The 23,157-nt window shown below is 39.7% G+C and overlaps 1 protein-coding gene across 8 annotated transcripts in view; it reads left to right on the top strand.

The window, feature by feature from the left end:
• LOC126100176 (glucose-6-phosphate exchanger SLC37A2) overlaps positions 1-14,845 on the top strand; it is a 357,318-nt gene extending 342,473 nt beyond the window's left edge. For all 8 annotated transcript variants that reach the window (XM_049910732.1, XM_049910729.1, XM_049910734.1 and 5 more), the window contains 2 exons: positions 1,129-1,226; positions 14,525-14,845. In XM_049910732.1, the coding sequence (XP_049766689.1) occupies positions 1,129-1,226; positions 14,525-14,593 (167 nt within the window). In that variant the 3' untranslated portion in view covers positions 14,594-14,845. The remainder of the gene's footprint in view (positions 1-1,128; positions 1,227-14,524) is intronic.
• Positions 14,846-23,157: the final 8,312 nt, after the last annotated feature.

Below are 23,157 nucleotides of genomic sequence, written 5' to 3'. Positions count from 1 at the left end.
GGCTCTCTGGGACCAAGATCCATTCCCCAATTTCCAGCCTGACAGTGGCAGACAGTGTCATAGTGGACCCTATTTCTATCTCCAACACTGTGGGCCACTATTTTATGGACATTTAAAGATCCTCCCACTATCACCCTGCCTTTCTCCATTGGAACCCAGTGGAGGAGGTTCAGGCGATACTCTTCTCTTCTCAGAATCGTGAGTGCTACAATGCCGCCTTTACTAAGAGGGAGCTGGATCATGCTCTCGCTTCATCCCAATCCTCTGCCCCAGGGCCAATTTGGTCCTACAGAACTTGACGTGTAAATAAATAAATAAGGAGAGTTCCCACAGCTGTACAATTCAGAAAAGCTGATGTTGTGGGAAGAATTCGATGGAACATAGCTTAATGCTGCACAGAGCCCACTATCATGTCCTTGCATTCTCTCACAAGCGGCACTGGTGTCTTCCACCACCAACCCTATCCTGTTATCCCTCCCCCTCTCCACTCCACATGTCTTCCATACACTCACTACTCATCCCAGCAAAGATCATTGCTCACCTCAGGTCCAGTCACAGTTGAGCCTTAGTGCCAGGAGACATAATGGCTGGCTGTGTGTGTTTTTTTGTCCACATCTGATGAAGGATTAACATCTAGCAGTCACCATGTCCCTGTCTGCCATTCAATGCCTCTCTTTGTGGTGAGTAGTTGTGATTCTGGAATGATTGCATAGGCTCAGTCGTAAGAAATACAGATGGCAGACTTTGGTATGTTTTCTGGATACTGGGGAAATGCCTTCAGACTACAAAGCAGACTGCTTACAAATCACTGGGCCTTCAATCTGCAGAGTATGTATGTTGATGTTCTACAGACAGTAAGGGCAAGAAATAACTGAGATTTCTGCTCCTGATATTCTGCAATGTTCTTTTGCATGTTCTATTTTTGATTCTTAAGCACACAAATTTAGTAGAACAAAATGAACAAATATACAGGTTATTAAATTTAAAGGTATGTGGATGTTGTTATTTCATGAAGCTCTAGTGACAATTTTCTGTAACTTAAAACTTCTCACAAACTTAACTACATTTATCTACTTGGCAAATGTTATGAGCTAATTTGTCATACTCATGTATTTGTTCTCTCAAAAGGTGCTGCAGTTGGACCCTTGTTAGCTGGTGTCATATATTCATACGGCTGGGAATCCGTGTTCTACATGCTGATGGCTTCTGATGTACTAGCATTGCTGGTACGTACCACTCGCATACTTGGTAACACTGGACATTTTGCTGTATCAAGACAACATATTTCCATTCATTAATGACTTGTGCTAAAATTTCTGGTTTAACTTACCACTTAGAGGAGGAGTAACAATTGCACAAAAGTGATCCTTGAAAATGATACATGGTGTTCAGCCACAACCATCTTGTAGATGCCTCTTTAATGAGTTGGACATTTTATTATCTGACCCTTCACAAGATGCATTTTGTGCAACTAAACCATCTCAGTTTGATCATTGGCTGTAAGACATAAAATTACTGACAGATAGCAAAGGACATTTTTAAATGTAGCCTAACATAATTTCTTTGAATTGCTCCTTCTGTCCTAGATAAATATTTAATGAAAACTGTTAGCAGAATGTGTAGCTTAAAAAAGCTTAAATGTTTCGCAAATTACATTGTTAGTATTAAAGCAATACCTTAACTGCTGGCAGAATTAACATCCCAAGTCAACATTTGTGATGAATTAAAACTGCCACACTCCTTCATTTGGCAGGTAGTGAGCTATGCAATTTGTACTTAAGTGAACCTTGTTCATGGACAAATAAGAACTGACACCACATACGTTACCTCCCATTAGAGAGTATAAATGTCGTATCCGCAGACCAACTGAGAGACCTGTCCTTAAGACTACTGAATTCTAATAATGTCATGAATGATGGCCTCCATTCAACACTGAACATCAATTTTAATTATAATTCTACCTTGTTTTGGTGACATCCAGTTTCAGCAAACATTTGCTGTGTTTAGGTCTACAGTGGAAATAAAACACTGAAAGACTTGTGAAACTAGGAAATAAAGTAAAACACAGCATATCTTCTCCAACAGCCACACACGGTAAAGTTTTCACTGTATGCCATTGATAGTAACTGTTGGGAAAAGATTCATAGGGTCTGACACACCGGTGTCAATGTGTTCTTTTTTCCATTTCCAGGAGTGTAGTAGACAGATCCCTAAATGCATTTGCCCCCATCCCCATCTCCGCCTTTATCCTCATTAAATTACACTTGCACACGCGCACACACCAATATTGTTGTTTGCATGATTCCATCTCCTCACCAGTTTCACATTCCTGGCTTGTCTCCAAGATACTTCTCACCCACTCCACCCAACACAACCTCAATCAGGCTGCAGAGCCTGGACAATGTAATCAGGCAGAGATTTATAATTTTGTGGTTATGTGTGTTTGTGTGTGTGTCTTCTTTTTTAGAAGACAAAAAAGCTTTCAAAGAAGAAAGTTCAGCAGTGTTTTCACCATCGTCTTTGTTCCTCTTGACTGAACTTTCCAACATCTGTCGAACATGAGCATTCATGTCAAGCTGGGAAAGTTGTTGTGTAAGAACAATTTTTATCAGATAGAGGTTGACATTTGAACATTGGTGCAGTAAGCCCAGATGTTAGAGCTAAGTCAATATGATAGGAATGAACTTTGTGAATACAGCTTTCAGAATCGACATGTGGACTTGGACACACTTTTTCTGTAATTTAAAACCATATGGCAGTGCTACAAGGAAGCTATGTTGTTCTCAGAAAAAACTCCTTTAGCAAAATTCTTTTCAAGGGTAATAAATTTAGTATCACAATCTTGCTGTATCCGTGTGTATAGACGTGCAGAAATGTCTGACCAACATTCTGTGCCCACCAGTTTCCATCCTGCACTAAAGGAGGATTCCCCAAGGGAAAGGTGGCATTCATCATCTTGTTGGCAGCAGTTTGTCAGCTAATAACCAAGATGTGATACTTTTGCATACCTTCACAGATATGAGAATGACCCAATGGCCTTTTGACTGAAAGAACTGAGGGCATTATAATAGACAGCAAATGTTCAAAAGAAATGAAACTAGGTATCAGGCATGTCCCAATGTTCATAATATGTGTAAATGATTTATGATACAGCGTCAACAGAACTATCAGATTGTTTATTAATCATGCTGTTGTCTACAGTGAAGTATTATTTTTTATCGATCGTAAGGAAATGCAAAGAGATATGGATGAAATTTCCTTTTAATGTAATGAATGGCAGCTGTAAGTACATAAATGGAAGATAATGCCCAAAATAGAACCCAGCAGGATCGTATTAAAGATCTGGGGAATGTTTTATAATTTAAATATTTTTGGATAATACTGAGAAATTGTACAAAATGTGATGAACATGTAAAATCTGTAATAGGTAAGGTGAACAGAAGACATAGATTCTTTGGAAGGATTCTGGGATAGTGCAGTGCATCAGTAAAGGAAAATACATACAACACACTAGTGGAACCAATACAAGCATATTGCTTCAGTGTTCATATTACTTATTAAGTAGACATAAGAACAAACTATGAATACATTAAGAGATTTGTTGCTGGGATGCTAAAAATGTCAGAGTAGATAATTCAAAAGTGTAACAGAGATACTAGGGGAACTAAATTGGGTATGCTTGGAAAAAGGATGGTGATGTTAGCAAAAAAAGCTGCTGAGTAAACTTTGGAAACCAGTGTTGGAGAAACAGTGTGCAACGATTGTACTGCTACAGTTGTACATCTCACATAAGAATCCTGAGAATAAGATAAAGGGTATTAGTTCCGGCAGTATGTAAATAATTTAGGAGTAAAAGTAACAACCCAGCAAATACTAGAGTGCTGAGTCACCCACTACCTTGAAAAAGACTCATTCAAAAATGAACACAGTTTTCAGTCTTCTTTATGTGCCCGTCAACGATTCAATGCCTCTAATATTCAGTGAGTTATTACCTTCATTCCTAAATTATTTACATAAAGGAGATAACAGTGCATAGGGAGGCATTCAGTCAGTTATTTTTTCTTCACTCAATACACAAATAGAATAGGGCAGAAAACGTAATATTAGCTCCTTGGCCTGCAAAAGGAGGTTAGTTGATGTGATTGATCATATGATTCTGCAAGGATTACAAATGGCCTCTGGGATTGTACTCTGTGGTTCAGGGAGCTTAGCACAAAACAAGTTTTACTTCACTGTGCTTATGCTGGTAATATCAGTTTTAATCAATTGTAGAGAGCCATAGAGAAGCCAAAGCTTTGGGCAGCCATGATGTTTTAACTAGACTGTACAACTAGGCATTGTCACAATGTGAGCTGCAGTCGCCTGTTGTCTGTATCAAGGAGGGATTAGATAAGTTATGCGAAAGCAGCATTTGTAGTTTATATCTGATTACAGTCAAAAGCAGACACCTTTCCTATATGGCTATGTAGATAAACAAGGGAGAAAAAATAACACTCAGTTTGCAAAGCAGTGCATATGGCCCAAAAATAGCAGAATTAGTGAAACAAGTACAGGTAACAAGTCACTGTATAGTTCAGGTGCTGAACCTTCAATATACACATTGAGAACAGTGAAAATATTGCTGAGATTTCAACAATATCCTTCCTCCTCCAGAACTAACGTAACAAAACAGTGCATGCGAGGCTCCCACTTCCCCCCACCCCCCACCCCACCCCCTACCCCCCTCCTCCCTACCTACACACACACACACACACACTCACACTCTCTCTCTCTCTCTCTCTCTCTCTCTCTCTCTCTCTCTCTCTCTCTCTCTCTCTCTCTTCATTGTTCCAGCATTTGGGTGAGGGGTTGTGTCAGTAGAGTTGGTGATTCAAGCTGGGACACAGAGTTAATTGTTTCACTGCTATGTCATTCCCCAGGTGCTGTGGTCATGTGTATGAACACTGTTTGGGTTTTCCAACAGTGCTATTGTGTCTGTATGTGTCCTGAGCTACCTACCTCTCACAGCTGCAGACAAGTTACTTCTGTATCTTGGTGAATGAAAAAGCGTTGAGTACTTACCATGCAACATATGTGCCTCATTGTGCGCTATCATTTGCAAACTCCTGTTTCGATATCTTGAATCGTTCCTGAGGTATGGCGTTTGTTACGATGATGATTCACAGATGCGCAAGAAAGTGAATAGGCGAATCGCGTGACTGTCCGCCAGATATAAAATAGTAACTCAAGAACCTTTAGCTTAACATAAAATTCACCTTTTGCTGTCTGTCAGTCATTTTATATCATTAGTTAAGATTTGGTAGGAGCATCATTCAGTCCGTTTTGAGTTAAGGCACATTTGTAAAGAGTAATGAAGGTCATCTTTTCTTCTATTATAATTTATCCAATCTGTACTCCAATGGATTATTTACAACTACTTTCAGATTTATAATTCGTATTGTTGTGCTGCAGTTAAAATATCTCCTTCTTTTCCCAGTTTTCTACTAGATGATCATGGCTGAATGCTACACATTTTATGGCACACTTTCATGCAATGAAAAGTCACCGTTTTAAAAATGAGTTACCCCACAATATAACTGTGTATGACATTGCTGAATGAAATTTAAGAAAAAAAATTGTTTCTCTCAGATTTGCAATGAAATTAAATACAAATTTGGCTGAATTAGGTTGCTTAATTTTGAATATATTACCAAAACTTTTGAAGATTCTGTGATATTAATTCTTGCCTATGCTTTAAGTATACCTTTAGATGTACAGAATTTAATATCACTTCTGCAATCTTTTTGTTGTTAAGTATGATGTGAGCCATTTGTATGTGTACTGCCATTTCTCTTACGGAATGTTATGATTTACACAGTCAAATGTCTTTGATAGGTCACAAAAACTGAGTGGTGCTGTTTCGTTATGTAATCCTTGTAAAATTTTGTGCATGAGCATGTAAACACCAGTATCAGTTCAGTAGTGTTACTGAAAGTGTGGCAAAGAATGGCTTGCGAGTCACCTACCTCCTGCTTGTGCAGCCCCATGCTAGTCAGCTCTTAGTGTGCTATCATGGGCCCACCACAGCTATGCTGAGTGATTGCAGGGGCAACTGTCAGTATTGTGAGCCATGTCTACCCTTTATGCATAAACATCATAAGATATAAAGTGCTAAAACATTTAGTTTTATTCAGTCATTTGTCTCAAAGTGTTGTACTTACATTAATTAGATATTCAGATATTTAGGTTTGATTTATTTTACTAGGTCTTGACAAGTTCTGCAATATTAATCTTAATTCATGTTGTGCAGAATCAATGTTGATATTCCAGTGACTCACTGGGCTCTGAATTACACTTAGCAGGTTTAATGCACTTCATCAAAGAAAGTTTATATAATTTTGACTCAAAAAGAGTCTGCAAGTTTTAGGACTTCAAAAATTTCAGCATCCCTTTCATTCTGGATAGCATGAACGGATCATTTTGCAAACTGTGCCCTTCTCGAGAATCACTTCTGGCACTTCAAAGACTGATGTTAATTGTATTATTAAAGAAAACTGTATCAGATTTAACATCTTTAGAATGACTGTGAAGTCAATGGAGACTCCATCACTAATAGAAGTAAATTTTTAAAAAAATTCTCCATGTATTCTTGTTTCAGTTCACAGCAACTCAGGAAAGACACAAATTTTCCTTGTTTAGTTGCAACGCAAACACTCTGTGCAAAAAAAACTAAAAATTTTCCCACACTCAACCAACAAATTTCAGAATGAAGCAGCTAATCTTCATACAAGGCCTGTTCAAAAAACTCAGGAACTTGGTCCACAAAATTTTTCTACACTTACCTTTTACCTATTGTGCATGGTCTCCTTTGAAATACTCTCCTCCACAATTGATGCACTGCTCCCAACACCGTCTCTATTTCCGGAAGCAGTCTTGGTACGCCTATATCTGGATCGAACGAAGTGCCTTCTATGAATTTTCTTTTACCTCATCTCATCTATTGTCCTTTCAGCTTTGTTCTTGCGGTGAGGTTTTCAACTTTGGAAGTAAAAAATAAATAAATAAAATGTCTGTAGGGGTCAGGTCTGGAGATTACAGAGGATGAGGTAGCACAGTGCTTTCGTTTTTCGGTCAGTAATCATGCACCTACAGAAATGAATGTGCAGGTCCATTATCATGATGCAAGAGCCATGAATTGTCTCATCACATTGCAGGCTGTTTCCTTCACACATTTTCTTGCAGGCATCGCGACACGTTCCGATTGTACCATCAATCGACAGTAGCGCCTATGGCATGAATTCATGATGAACTAATCCTTGCCGGCCGAGGTGGCCGAGCGGTTCTAGGCGCTACAGTCTGGAGCCGCGCAACCACTACGGTCGCAGGTTCGAATCCTGCTTCGGGCATGGATGTATGTGATGTCCTTAGGTTAGTTAGGTTTAAGTAGTTCTAAGTTCTAGGAGACTGATGACCTCAGAAGTTAAGTCCCATAGTGCTCAGAGCCATTTGAACCATTTTTTGAACTAATCCTTCAAAGTCAAAGAAAACTATCAGCATGGCTTTGACATTTGACCTGATCTGACAAGCTTTGTTTGTACGTGGAGAACCTTTCCCAACCCATTGTGAAGATTGAACCTTGGTCTCAACATCTTAACTGTAGACCCATATCCCATCACCAGTCACGATTCTCTTAAGGAACATCTCACTCTCATTTGCACGCTCCAAAAGCTCTTCACAGATCGCAAGGTGAAGATCTTTCTGTTCTTGACTCATGAGATGTGAGACGAACTTGATCGCAACACGATGCATTCCAAGATGCTATGTCAGGCTTTCATAACATGATCCAACTGAAATCTCTTGGACACTCGTTTCTCAATTGGCACAAATGATTTTTGATGTTCCTGAAATGAGCATTGTCAGTAGACATCAAAGGGCGTCCTGAACGAGGGTCATCTTTAACTTCCGCCCAGCCATTTTTAAACTTTGTGAAACATTTGTAATACTCGGTATGGCTTAAGCATTCATCACCATAGGCTTCCTGCATCATTTGGTGTCTCTGTAAATGTTTTCTCGAGTTTCACGCAAAATTTAATGCAGACGCATGGCTCCTCTAACTTCTGCCATTTCAAAATTCGCAAACTGTGCTACACAATGTTCAACTTAATACAGCACTGAACAATAACAGACATACAACAATGAAACTCGTGCCAGTTACATATTAAACATAGGTGTGTGCAGGGATAGGGATGCCAACTGCATTTCACTCCAACACACCATTGGAAACGAAATTATGAATGTTCCGAAATTTTTTAAAGAGAGCTAGTATTCTGCACCAGTTTCTTTCAAAAATAGTTCAAATTTTCCATGAGATACTGATCAATTTTCTCCATGTATTTTATTCATAATTTTTATTACATCTGTCATTGTGAACAGCATTCTGACACACACACACACACACACACACACACACACACACACACACACACACAGTGCTCCTTGAACTATAATGCAACAAGAAGTCGAATATTTTACTCCGTTTTTCCTTAACTGACCAACGAAATTGTTTTTGCTACCAACCATAGCTGGTGTACAATCGGTAGAAACTGCACAATATTTTTTAAAACCACCAATTTTGTCAACATGCTTTTTAATTACATTAAAAAATAACCAAACCTGTTCTTCTGACTAACAGAACTACAGTGAGTAACAATTCATGCACAGAAAAGTCATCCAATATTATGCACATAAAAATTAGTAGCCAAATAAGATCTTTCTGATCAGTACTCTGGTCCACGTATACAAAGAATAATAGTGACAGTCTGCAATGAAATTGTTTAACTTTGTTTTACGCTGTGTACTATATCGAGAAATCAACTTTTTAGTATTAAGGTACAAAGCATCTGTCTTAAAGTGTTCAGAGGCATCGTCATAACCAAATACCTTTGCCATTTTTACTGCACATTCTTTCACGAGTAATGTGTTGCTGAAGCATTTCTAAGCTTTTGCTAATTTTAAACATACCACATATGATGCAGTTAAAACCTTTTCTTTAAGACTTGATGGTTCAGAGACTATTCACTAAAGTGCGTAATTCATTGTGAAAGTGACATCCATGTGTTGCTTCATGGAGCAAAGAGAAATGTCAAGAAAAATTACTATCTTTGTTTTGATGCAAGCATTTTTTACATATTAAACAGTGGGGTTCTTCATAGGAATTGCTCACAAAAAAAAGTACTTAATCTTGGACTCATCATTGAAAATGCATTTCTCAGCATTCTTTCTTTTCAGCATTCTTAAGAACAGTAATAGCAAAATAATTAAAGTAATAAACAAGATCAAAACCAGAATAATAGCCAACCTGAATAATGAAGCAATATTAAGGATAGTAGATCTGAACAAAATGCCGAGAGCAAGGTGACTAAAAGAGACAGCAATGCCTTTCCAAAGTCAGACAATGGGTGAAGGTGCTACAACTTACGATTTGAGGAGACAGTCAAAGGGATGCTGCCCCACTCAACTGCTGACAAACAAGTGTACTGAAGCTGTGGCAAGGTCATAATGACTCTGCACATGTAGAGTTTTATGGAATACTGAGAAACCCCACATGTCCATTTTTTGACAAAGTCAAGTTACCTATGATTTTGTACTTTAAACACATAGGCTGATGATGATATGGAGAAACCCCATACATTTTGGCGTTTTATGTCTTGTTATGCAGACAATATATTGCCTAATCCAAAGATAAAACCCCACATTACAAAAGATATGAGGTTCCTCGAAATTTTATGTTGCCAACATTGTTTTAAACAGAGAGAATAATAGATGGGTGCCTATAAACGACAAGAAAATGCATGACGTAAGATGATTTCTACCATTCCTACGAAAGAAGAAATTGTCCAGAATTGCTCAGTGGCAGATATGTATGAGGGGGTGTGCACGGCTGCCCCCCCCCCCCCCCCCCCGGGCGGGGCCACCCGCATTTCCACCCGCGCCACCTCCGCCAGTCAGCCTGCACGCTATTCATTCATTTCTTTCGTCAGTCAACTCAAATGAATCGAGATGCGTCATCGTATTTTATATATTTCTGTCTGGTACATAGACAGCTAGCACATACCTACTTGAAGTTACGGCCAGTTTAGTGCTCTCAATATGTTATTCTGTCCGGTATTTGTTTGAGAAAAGTCACCAATATTCTACTGTTTTCTTGTACAGAGAACCTTTGATATGTAGCATTACAAATACAGACTATTCACCGAATAGGAAGCTAGTTTACATACAGAAGCAGAAATATTAAGAATGAAAAATGAATAAGTAAAAAATCCTAGTTGTAGGAAGTGTAAGTGTGAAGATTCGAGAAGATTCCTAAAAATGCATTGTTACTATATAGGCCCTCTATCAAATGCACTAGAAAGGAACAGAATCGACACAAATTGTCGGATGACGTTGTCATTGGAAACTCTTGGCATTGTCTTCTATATGTATATAATTAGTTTAAATAAAACTTCCTTACACTTTGGATGTGATTTGATTAGTTTTATATTGCGGTAAAAGTAAAGGTAGCTCAAGATATCTTTAGTGCCCCCTCCTTGAGGTTTTTCCCGCCACTGGAACTGTTACACTGATGTATACAATTGGCCAACATGTGTCAAAGAAAGAATCATATGTGGTGTATAATTCCAAAGAGAATGGAAACTAAGCATACTATGTTTGATTTTTGTCCATATTAGCAACAAAGTATGAGTTATGCAATGATGTATGCTTATTTATTACAAAACATTGAGAAAACCCACATGTTCACTAAATAAAATTTAACTTAACATCAAGAAAACATATCAAAAATGTCTCAAGGCACGGGCATTCTTTTCTCAATGTTCATTTTAACAAAAACTGAGAAGAAAACTGGAATTTCAGCACAATTTTAAGAAGGAATATTTTTTCTGTCCCCTGAAAAGTTTAGTGTTTTGGACACATGGGGTTTCTCATTGTTTCTATTCATCTGCGATGTTAAGTTTCTGCTTTTTAAAAAAGAGCATATTTTGTTCATTGTCTGCAGCTTTATTTTTAATGTAACTTAATTTGTGAATCTCATTGTTTGTTGCTGGCAGAAGGGTGATAGTGCTACATTTCTTGGTAGGTGGCCTCTACTTCACAGTCTTGAATCAGTTGTCTAACAATCAACCATGTGAAGCATAGGTTGTGTTGAAGGGTTGTGTCTGTAAATGATATTTCACATGTTTTTGTTCCTCCTCCTATGTCTTAAAAATACCTTTTCATTCAGGGAAACACGAAATACCAGAGGGGATACACATACAGTAAAATGGGTGTAAAACTTACTGTCTTTGGCAGTGCTGGTTAACTAAAGTGCGCGTCATTTATGACGGCGGCCGAGTTTAGGTTCGTTCTGCGCATCTGACGTCACAAAACACAGTCGGCCAATAAACAGAGAACGACATTGCCAGAGCTCGACTGCAGTGCAGAGCACGGACGAGTGTCTTCAGTTTTAGAAACATACAGTCATAAATAAAGTAATTGAACGAAAGCAATGTCTTGATAGCAGACTTTCTTTTATAGAAAGTTTGGAAAAAGCATTCTTTACACCAATTGCTTCATATTCTATTAATTAATTAAACCAAACAAGCAATAAGCCTCCTAATTCAGGTGATAGCAAGGAAAGGTGTTTGTATCATTCTTACTAACCGCTTTATCGCAATAAAAGACAGTGGTAACTGTTTATTTCCTATTGTACTTCGACGGAACGTGAGTAATTCATAATCATACAAACAGTGTTTGTCGGTATTTTGCGTGATATTTTAAAGTCCTCCGGGAAATGTAATTGAATGACGAGCTGCGTTAGCGTAGTGGTTAAAGTGTCGCCAGCACGGTAGCTCAGCGTGTTCGGTCAGAGGGTCAGCACCCCTATGTAATAAAAAAATTGAGCTAATCGATCAACAACGAACTTAAACGGATGTCTTACGACGTGCGCCCCGAGCAGATGCAACGAACAAAAGCGAACAAAATGAGATAAAAAAAAAGTGTATGGCTGCTAAGCGAAAGGTTCTGAGTTCAAACCTTGCTCGGTGCTTAATATCTTCTTTATTTAAAAACAATATCGAAGTGTCTTACTTCATGAATCTTATTCGTTTGATTGTAATTTTTTGAAATTTCTAGTGGCAACTAAAATCAACCATATGGAAAGTATACGCTATGGACTTTTACCTCTGCAAACTCTTCAAAATTACGTGCAATGGTTTACTACATCTAATGCTGCACAATAACTGCGTTGAACATCGAAACGAAATTACGTCATTTATGGGGGGAAGGTATCAGTCAAGATACGTAAAAATCAAATTTTTGGGCCAAATAGTTTTTGTGAAATCGAATGATAAAGTGTGTCAAAGCAGTCGAAACACCATGTATCTTCACAGGCGACCAGTGCAATGAGGACAAAATCGGGCACATCGCGGAATGCGGGGAGCACATCTCAGTAGCAGCGAAAGGGTTAATGTGGCCATGGTGGCTTTACTTCATAAACTGCGCACTCCCCCCTAAACGTAAGTTTGCGAACTATACTATGGCGCTGCTTCTCTTGGCGCGTACAACTGGCAACGCAGCAATCTCCCGCGTCTGGGCGGGCATGCGCGAACCGCCAAGATAAAAGAATTGAACTATAGTGTACCTTCAAGAATAGGTTCAAGAAACAATCATCCTTCATCTCAATAAAACAAACTTTGTTACCACTTTGGTTCTCACCTGTTCCACCTCCTTTGATTGTGGTGGTAATGAAGCAAGCTTTCAATGGCTCATTATACCTGTACACTACAATGATTTTTTACAACAACTATGTCAGCAAATTTTTCTATCAATTACAAAATTTCCAAACACACACAACACAGTTTACCTATATTCCACCCTAAATTATGCTTTCACACAGATGAAAGTCAGTCCCTCGATTCAGAGTAGAGTGGTGTCCCAATAAGAAAGTGGGAGCATGATGCATTCCATGCTGAGGTGGATGGAGAAACCTTTGCTGTGTCACCAATGTGTGCCCTCTGTCTCAGTTCCACACAACATGCTCCAGCGCTTGCTTATCCTGGTAGTAACTCTGGGGCCACTGCCACTATTCTTGCTTCTGGCTCTCCCCAAAAAGATTTATATGCTTGGAAAACTATTTTTGCCACTTCTTGATGTAATAATAATGAATATGTTTGGTATATGCCATCCAGAATGAGCACCAGAATGGCTAAAGGCTATGTCAACATCTAATTTGATAACTGGTGCAAAGTGTTACATGTGCACACTACACTCAGATGTCACAGAATGATGTTATCGGCTGTAGTGTTGTGTGGTGAACTGCCCATCACTATTGCACATCCTCTAACTGCCCATCTTCTTAAATGCCAATCTTGGCTTTCCATTACAGTGTTCATCTCCTTCAGCAATTCTGTTTTTATATCATCAGTGGTGGGCAAAACTATGTCCTTTCATGGTTCTCAGAAATAGAAGGAAGATGCAGAAGGCCATGCCTGGAAGAAAAAAAACAGGCACCGAGGTGATGCAATTTCCACAGGTGGTTTTTCCACAATTCTGGTTGTTTCCTTTAGAATGCTTCATGCAAATGGTGCATAACTTCTAGGTAGTATTTCTTATTGACCGTACAACTGTAAGGCAGGAACTCGTAATGCAGTAACCCACAGTAACTGAAGAAGACAGTGAGAAGAACCTTAACATCTGATCAAATCTGTCAAATTTTTTTGGTCTTGGCTCTTTAGGCAGTTTTCATTGGGATGATTTGACCTTGGCTTTGATGTCATATCCATATACCCATGTTTCGTCACCTGTTATAACCTTCTTTGACATCTCCTTTGGTTGAAATATGTCAATTTCAGAACAAACTTTACTGCTACATGTCTCACGGCCAAACACTCCGAAAAAATTGCTTGGCTTGAGCTGAAGGATATGCCAATATCAGCAACCACTCTCATGTAGATTTGATGATTTTCCAGGATCATATTATTTACTTCTTCCACATTGTTATCAGTAATTGATGTGCTAGGGTGGTCATCGTCAATGTCTTCTTGACCTACTGTGAAACATTTATACCACTAAACTCTTGTCTTAATAGTGGCAGACTTGCCAAAAGCCACAGTCAACATTTCAAACATGGGGCTGCATTTTATTCCACTCTTCAAGCAAAGTTTAATGTAAATTTTCTGATCCATCTGTAACATAACTAAAAATTTACTGAGCACACAGAAACACGTATAACCCTTTCAACTGTCAGCAGTAAACTAAATATTCAAAACATCTGAAAACGCAAACATACTTCACAAACGTATATACCAATAAGATAAAAAAAATTGGATGTATAAGGCTTGCGAAGTTAAAAAATTCTGTTACCTTTTTTATCACACTTCACATCTGGAAAAGCCATTTGCATCACCATTCATATCGTTAAAGAGCAACTATCTTTCACTGTTTTTGCTGTGTATAAAAGACTCTGTCAAAGTACAGTTCAATAAGAGACAAATGCTTCTCTCTTTTACAGCTTTTAGTACGTCTGGTGATCAAGGAATTCACTCAAAGGCGGCGCAGGACTCGACAACACATAGGTTAACTTTCAGCAGTTGTATTCCTTCATCATTCTCGAAGACACCAGCCAGAGGAAGTTACTAAAATGAAGAATACTTTCATGCAATGAAAGTATTTAACGTGCTGCCTTCCAGGATTTTACGATCTGAAAACTTTCAGAAAACTAGTGAACTCTTTCTGGATGTGTCATAAAAAAAACAAAAAACCTCAACAGTTCCTCAGCTACAAAGTACATCAGGATACTGTAATCTCCACAGCATATTGCTAAAATGAAGCAGGAAAACAATTTCCAAGAAATACTTACATTTGCATGCAATAAACCATTTTTATATAAAAAAATTCTTGTGTCCTCTTTTTTTAACTCTGTGGTGATGGAGTTATCGAAACACAAAGAAACAAAATACAAATATGATTTTAACCACCACAATGTTATGAACATTTAAGCAGTAAGGAGTGTTCCCTGAGACTGCAGTTGTGTGTGTGTGTGAGAGAGAGAGAGAGAGAGAGAGAGAGAAGGCCTTACTGGCCAAAAGCTTTATTTGTGACAGTCTTTTGATGTGCCTATCTGTGACTCAGCATCTACGCTATATGGTGAGTGGCAACTTTCCTTTTCATAATTTTGTTTAAGCAGTAATATATGTACATGTAAGACGGTCACAGTAAAACAGCAAAAAATGTCATTGGCTAAGGAATTGCCAGTTGTTAGTCTACTAATTTGAATTTTTGTTAGAATTTTATCTGACCCTTAGTTAATATTCCGAAAGTTTCAAAACAAATATATTCCTGTTACCTGCTTTACAACTGGTTGAAATTTGGATAAGGAAATTTTGTCTGACTGTGGGCCACCATTGTCTGCAGTGAGACATCACACGAAACAGAGTGACACAGATATTTATTTAATTTATTACAAACTGATTCATGTATTCAGATAAATTAATAGGAAAGTATTACATCAATAATCATTTCACATTTAACTTGTCGAAAATCAACCAAAAACGAAAGATTGGAAATACATGGTGTATCAAAAAGAATCATCCCATTTGGCACATCTATATTTTTTAAACTAATAAACATATAAAATGAATTTTGTTTTTTGATGAACAGGAAACTCAAAACAATTTTTTCGTACCTTTTCATAGGTGTTCAATATGCCCTCCTTGAGATGCACGGTGTATGTCTATGCGATATTCAAATTGTTCCCACACTGCAGCGAGCATGTCTTGAGTTACAGCTTCCGTAGCTGCTGTTAAGCGATGTCTCAGTATATTCATTGTTGTTGGTAACAGAGGTACATAAATAATGTCTTTCATAAACCCCACAAGAAAAATCTCATACAGTCAGGTCTGATGACCTTGGAGGGCAGTAATGTAAGACTGAATCATTTGGTCCAGTGCAACCGATCTACCATTCAGTAAACCTTTGATTTAAAAATTCCCACTTCCAGATGCCAAAATGCTGGTAAATGAAGTTGCTCCAATAAGTCTACAACTATGGGAAAGTAAAGTTCTCAAGCATATCAAGATGTGTACTTCCTGTAACAGTAATCTCGGGAAAGAAATATGGTCCTTACACCTTTTCCTGTAAAACTCCACAAAACACATTAAATTTTGACAGTCCCTCTCATGTTGTACAGCTTCATGAGGTTGTCTCGTACCCCATATTCTCAAATTATAACAGTTCACCTTTCCATTTAAATGGAATGTTGCCTCATCACAAAACACTTTTAAGTGTGGAAGAAAACCTTCATTCTACATCTTACCAAGAACAAAATTAAAGAACTCCACATGTTGTCATTTGTCACCTTCACAAAGAGCTAGCAGTAGCTGAATTTTGTATAGTTCCTGTGTAAACGTCGATGCAACACACACCAGATGGACATCGGGGGCAAGCTGAGCTGTCGAGCTGCACGGCGAATGGATTTCTGCGGACTCCTTGTGACGCTTGGCCCGGCAGTTTGCCTTTACACAAACAACCCGTTTCTCAGAATTGTTCATGCCATCAACTAATGCTCTGCACTGTAGGACGATCTACACCATACCTAGTACGAAAGTCATGCTATACAGTTATTACTGACCCACACTGCGCAAAATGTATAACACAATAAGCTTTCTGTTGTCCCGACATAATTTTTACTAGAACTGGAATGGACACACACTGCTTCCACCTAGTGGGAACCATGTAAAACTTGAGAGTTTGCTCTTTCCAACAGTACTTTGTTCATGCACATTTCTCAAATAACTTAATAGTTATGATTTTTTAAAATTGCATAGTCTTTTTGATGCACACTGCATGTTGTTTTGGTTTACCACATGAAACTGGTGGCAGAAAAACCATTTTCACATTACTATCATTCACTGCAGCAACATCTGGTACCTCAGTCAAAATCTTATTTATATTCTTCTCTCTTTGAAGTTCCACAAGTGTGGTGACAAATCCTATATCACTGTGAGGTGATCCCTGCACGAGTGAATGAATGAATAATTAAATGTAAACCCTTGTTTATGTTTGACCAACATTTTCAAAATTAAATGCAGCCAACATGAGCAACCAGTCTTTATCTGTAGAAAGGTCTGATATTGTAATTTCATGTCCTTACTGTGGATTTGGATAGGAATACTCATAATGGAATAACTAAGGCAGCTAGTGTAGATAAAACACACTTTATTACTGGCACTGCGACACAGAGAAAGGCCCGTGTGCAAACAACTATTGTTCAGAGTGAACTGACTCAACCCAAGATAGTCTTGTACCAGTGCTCTCACAGCCGAAGAAAGTCCCCGTCTCCCTTGCTATGGTTAACGGTGGTGGAGCTGCCACAGAGCACCCCTACACACACACACACACACACACACACACACACACACACACAAAACCACCACCACAACCCTGCCTCGGGAGTGTGAAGCCCTGGGAGGAGGGAGGGGGGGGGGGGGTGGGTTGTTTCCAGAGCAATATCAGCCATGCCTTGGCTGGCTGCTATGCAGGGCATGGTATTGCATAAAGTGGGGAGGGAGTCATTGGGGTCAGCCATAGCTTGACTATTGGCCTGTGTTGGAGTGGGGTGGGGGAGGCAGAGGCAGAGGACTGTGTTGCGGGAGCGGCAGGGTCATAGTTATGGTTGCCTCAACCTCTGTTTGTGTACATGGAGTGCTGCTTCTTATTATCTGTGACAGTAAGGACTCCATCAGCTAATAATTGTGATGTGTTTGAGGTCAGTTTGACATTGTAGGGCAGTTTGCAGGTGCAAGTGAACTGCCTGGAAAGGGAACTTTCATTGATCCGCTGTCCCCTGTGGTGTCCTTTGACATTGATGAAGCAATCATCCAGTTTCACTGTTACATCTTCTGGTGGCAATTGTTGAACATAAAGTTTCACTACAAAAGTGTGTTTCTTTTCCCATTTGACATGTCAGCAGGTTTTCTCTCGAGTGTTGAGAGAATTACCATTTGTGTGTGTTATATCTCTGTTACTTATGTCGCTGGTATTCCACTGAATCCATGCAGGTTTAAAATGGTTCAATGTAACAGTGGTTGGTTTCTGACAGAGGAAAATGCCACAGGTATTAGGTCTACATTTTATCACCTTATAGGGCCTGAATATGGTGGCTGTAAGGTAGGGCGGATCATATCACCCCACAATGTGACAGTCACAGTCCTTTAGAATTGGATGTACAAAAATTTGGGGTGAGTTCTTTCCCTGTGGAGGTGATAGTCTGAGGCAAGTGATGTGCTGTTTAACTTTGCAGATGAGAGTAGATAGTTCCTTGTATGTCATTGGTTATGTCAGAAAGACGAAGTCAGCAGTGCCAGCACTTCACCAACCCATTGCTTTGAGAGTGATGGCTGTGGTGCAGAAGTGCTGGACACTACAGAGAGAACAGAGTTTGGTAAAGTGCCAGCTTGAATTGAGGACATTGGTGAGTCATGATGGAGGCAGTGCAGCCAGAATATGAGATCCAAAAATGCATAGTTTTTGCCGTGATGTCATGGAAATGTTTGGCCTCGACGCAGTGGGTGACCCAGTCAATTGCAGAGAGAATGTACTGGAAGCTTCCCAACTCTAGGAGGGTCCGACTAGGTCAAGGTGAACATGTTGAAAGCAGCCCTTACATATCATTAGTTGACCACATTCTGATTGTATATTCTGTCCTATTTTACATCACTGGCAAGCTGTACATCTTTGTGTCCAATTTTTGCAGTGTCATTTGATGTTTGACCTCATGAAATGGTCTGTTTTTCGTTTGATTGAGGGAAGTAGTCTTGGGTGTGTTAGTCCATGTAGCTGATTGACAATAGCCTTCCATGTGTTTAGTAGGATGAGGGGTCTGAAGCAGTTTTGCAGCATGTCGCACCAAACTTGTGCAGAGGAGCCAGGCAAAGTTTAGTGTACTATTTTCAACCATGTCGTGGTGGTACCTAGGAGTTTCCGTATTTATTCGTTATGATGATGTGTTCTGGCTAGTTCATCTTAGTTTGTATCCATAGAGAGTATGTTCCCTCCAAAGAGGTCGTCTACAACAGTGTTATCTGCCCCATGAAGGTGCTTAACCTCAGTCATAAACTGTGCGATACTGTTGTTGGTTGTGGAGATGGCCAATAAACAAATTGTGCATCTATCAAAAGGTAAAACATTAAACACTGATTAAAATTACTTTGTGACTGATGCGAGATGAGTGGTAGGGGACAGTCGCCCAATCATAGTTCTTTCTTCTACAGCTACATCTACATCCATACTCCGCAAGCCACCTGACGGTGTGTGGCGGAGGGTACCTTGAGTACCTCTAACGGTTCTCCCTTCTATTCCAGTCTCGTATTGTTCGTGGAAAGAAGGATTGTCGGTATGCTTCTGTGTGGGCTCTAATCTCTCTGATTTTATCCTCATGGTCTCTTCGCGAGATATAAGTAGGAGGGAGCAATATACTGCTTGACTCTTCGGTGAAGGTATGTTCTCGAAACTTTGACAAAAGCCCGTACCGAGCAACTGAGCGTCTCTCCTGCAGAGTCTTCCACTGGAGTTTATCTATCATCTCCGTAACGCTTTCGCGATTACTAAATGATCCTGTAACGAAGCGTGCTGCTCGCCATTGGATCTTCTCTATCTCTTCTATCAACCCTATCTGGTACGGATCCCACACTGCTTAGCACTATTCAAGCAGTGGGCGAACAAGCGTACTGTAACCTACTTCCTTTGTTTTCGGATTGCATTTCCTTAGGATTCTTCCAATGAATCTCAGTCTAGCATCTGCTTTACTGACGATTAACTTTATATGATCATTCCATTTTAAATCACCCCTAATGTGTACTCCCAGATAATTTATGGAATTAACTGCTTCCAGTTGCTGACCTGCTATTTTGTAGCTAAATGATAAGGGATCTATCTTTCTATGTATTGGCAGCACATTACACTTGTCTACATTGAGATTCAATTGCCATTCCCTGCACCATGCGTCAATTCCCTGCAGATCCTCCTGCATTTCAGTACAATTTTCCATTGTTACAACCTCTCGATATACCAAGGCATCATCCGCAAAAAGCCTCAGCGAACTTCTGATGTCATCCACAAAGTCATTTATGTATATTGTGAATAGCAACGGTCCTACGACACTCCCCTGCGGCACACCTGAAATCACATTTCCTTCGGAAGACTTCTCTCCATTGAGAATGACATGCTGCATTCTGTTATCTAGGAACTCTTCAATCCAATCACACAATTGGTCTGATAATCCATATGCTCTTATTTTGTTCATTAAACGACTGTGGGGAACTGTATCGAACGCCTTGTGGAAGTCAAGAAACACGGCATCTACCTGGGAACCTGTGTCTATGGCCCTCCGAGTCTCATGGACGAATAGCGCGAGCTGGGTTTCACACGACCGTCTTTTTCAAAACCCATGCCGATTCCTACAGAGTAGATTTCTAGTCTCCAGAAAAGTCATTATACTCGAACATAATACGTGTTCCAAAATTCTACAACTGATCGACGTTAGAGATATAGGTCTATAGTTCTGCACATATGTTCTACGTCCCTTCTTGAAAACGGGGATGACCTGTGCCCTTTTCCAATCCTTTGGAACGCTATGCTCTTCTAGAGACCTACGGTACACCGCTGCAAGAAGGGGGGCAAGTTCCTTCGCGTACTCTGTGTAAAATCGAACTGGTATCCCATCAGGTCCAGAGGCCTTTCCTCTTTTGAGCGATTTTAATTGTTTCTCTATCCCTCTGTCGTCTATTTCGATGTCTACCATTTTGTCATCTGTGCGACAATCTAGAGAAGGAACTACAGTGCAATCTTCCTCTGTGAAACAGCTTTGGAAAAAGACATTTAGTATTTCGGCCTTTAGTCAGTCATCCTCTGTTTCAGTACCATTTTGGTCAGAGAGTGTCTGGACATTTTGTTTTGATCCACCAACCGCTTTGACATAAGACCAAAATTTCCTAGGATTTTCTGCCAAGTCAGCACATAGAACTTTACTTTTGAATTCATTGAATACCTCTCGCATAGCCCTCCTCACACTACATTTCGCTTCGCGTAAGTTTTGTTTGTCTGCAAGGCTTTGGCTATGTTTATGTTTGCTGTGAAGTTCCCTTTGCTTCCGCAGCAGTTTTCTAACTCGGTTGTTGTACCATGGTGGCTCTTTTCCATCTCTTACGATCTTGCTTGGCACATACTCATCTAACGCATATTGTACAATGGTTTTGAACTTTGTCCACTGATCCTCAACACTATCTGTACTTGAGACAAAACTTTTGTGTTGAGCCATCAGGTACTCTGAAATCTGCTTTTTGTCACTTTTGCTAAACAGAAAAATCTTCCTACCTTTCATAATATCTCTATTTACGGCTGAAATCATCGATGCAGTAACCGCTTTATGATCGCTGATTCCCTGTTCTGCGTTAACTGTTTCAAATAGTTTGGGTCTGTTTGTCACCAGGAGGCCTAATTTGTTATCGCCACAAGTCGGTTTTCTGTTGAACTGCTCAAGATAGTTTTCAGATAAAGCACTTTAAAAAAATTCATTGGATTCTTTGTCCCTGCCACTCGTTATGAACGTTTGATTCTCCCAGTCTATATCCGGCAAATTAAAATCTCCACCCAGAACTATAACATGGTGGGGAAATCTACTCGAAATATTTTCCAAATTATCCTTCAGGTGCTCAGCCACAACAGCTGCTGAGCCAGGGGGCCTATAGAGACATCCAATTACCATGTCTGAGCCTGCTTTAACCGTGACCTTCACCCAAATTAATTCACATTTTGGATCTATCAATTTCCTTCGATACTATTGCACTTCTTATCGCTATAAACACGCCTCCCCCTTCACTGTCCATCCTGTCTCTGCGGTATACATTCCAATCTGAGTTTAGGATTTCATTACTGTTTACGTCTGGTTTCAGCCAACTTTCTGTCCCTAGTACTATATGGGCATTTTGACCGTTTATTAATGACAGCCGTTCTGGGATCTTTCTGTAGACGCTTCTGCAGTTTACTATTAGCACATTAATATTGTTATTCCCTGTTGCATTTTGCCTATTCCTACCTTGCCGCGTCTCAGGAGGCGTCTTGTCGAGCCTAGGGAGGGAATTCTCTAGCCTAAAAAACCCACATGTGCACTCCACATGTACTCCGCTACCCTTGTAGCCGCTTCCGGCGTGTAGTGCACACCTGACCTATTCAGGGGGACCTTACATTTCTCCACCCGATAGTGGAGGTTGAGAAATTTGCACCCCGGATCTCCACAGATCATCTGAGCCTCTGGTTTAAGCCTTCTACTCGGCTCCAAACCAGAGGACCGCGATCGGTTCTGGGAACGATACTACAAATAGTTAGCTCAGATTCCACCCCGCGAGCGAGGCTTTCCGCCTTCACCAATTCCGCCAACTGCCTGTACGAACTGAGGATGACCTCTGAACCCAGACGGCAGGAGTAATTGGTGCTGACATGAGCAACAATTTGCAGTCGGGTGCACCCAGTGCTCTCTATCGCCGCCGGTAGGGCCTCCTCCACATCTCGGATGAGCCCCCCCGGCAAGCAGACAGAGTGAACACCATGTGAGTGCTGTGTTGCATGTTTAATAGGTACATGCCTTATGAAGTGTGGCTGGTAACAGTGTTCCCCTCCTCCCAACCCCCCTCTCTTTTCCATTGGAATCTGTCAATCACAAAGTAATTTAATTGGAGTATAATAAGTTTATTGATATTATGCAAAGTTGCCACAAGCTTCCCCAAGTGAAATTCCCTGATTTTCAGACAAGTTTCAGCATTTTTCCCCTGACAGATTTTGAGATCTTAAGGGTAAGTTAAGACATTAAGTTGACAATCTGTCTTTGCAGCTATGGTACAAGAAACAATAGTGCAAATGAGGAAATACCTTAAAAAAAAAAAAAAAAAAAAAAAAAAAAAAAAAAAAAAAAAAAAAAAAAAAAAATCACCACCTGCAAGCAGATGGTGTTTCCTGATGTGAGCAAAACTCTTAAGCACTAACATCAACATCTTTTGTAATAAATTTTTTTTGATGGAGAAAGCAAGCCAAATGGTATGTGTGCTTCATTAAGACCACTGACGTTATTTTATTTCAGTAAAATGAAACACA

The sequence above is a fragment of the Schistocerca cancellata genome, chromosome 9, assembly GCF_023864275.1.
Source record: "Schistocerca cancellata isolate TAMUIC-IGC-003103 chromosome 9, iqSchCanc2.1, whole genome shotgun sequence".
In the NCBI taxonomy this organism is placed as follows: domain Eukaryota; kingdom Metazoa; phylum Arthropoda; class Insecta; order Orthoptera; family Acrididae; genus Schistocerca; species Schistocerca cancellata.
Note: the sequence above shows the minus strand (reverse complement) of the source record. Positions and strands in the feature narration are given on the sequence as shown.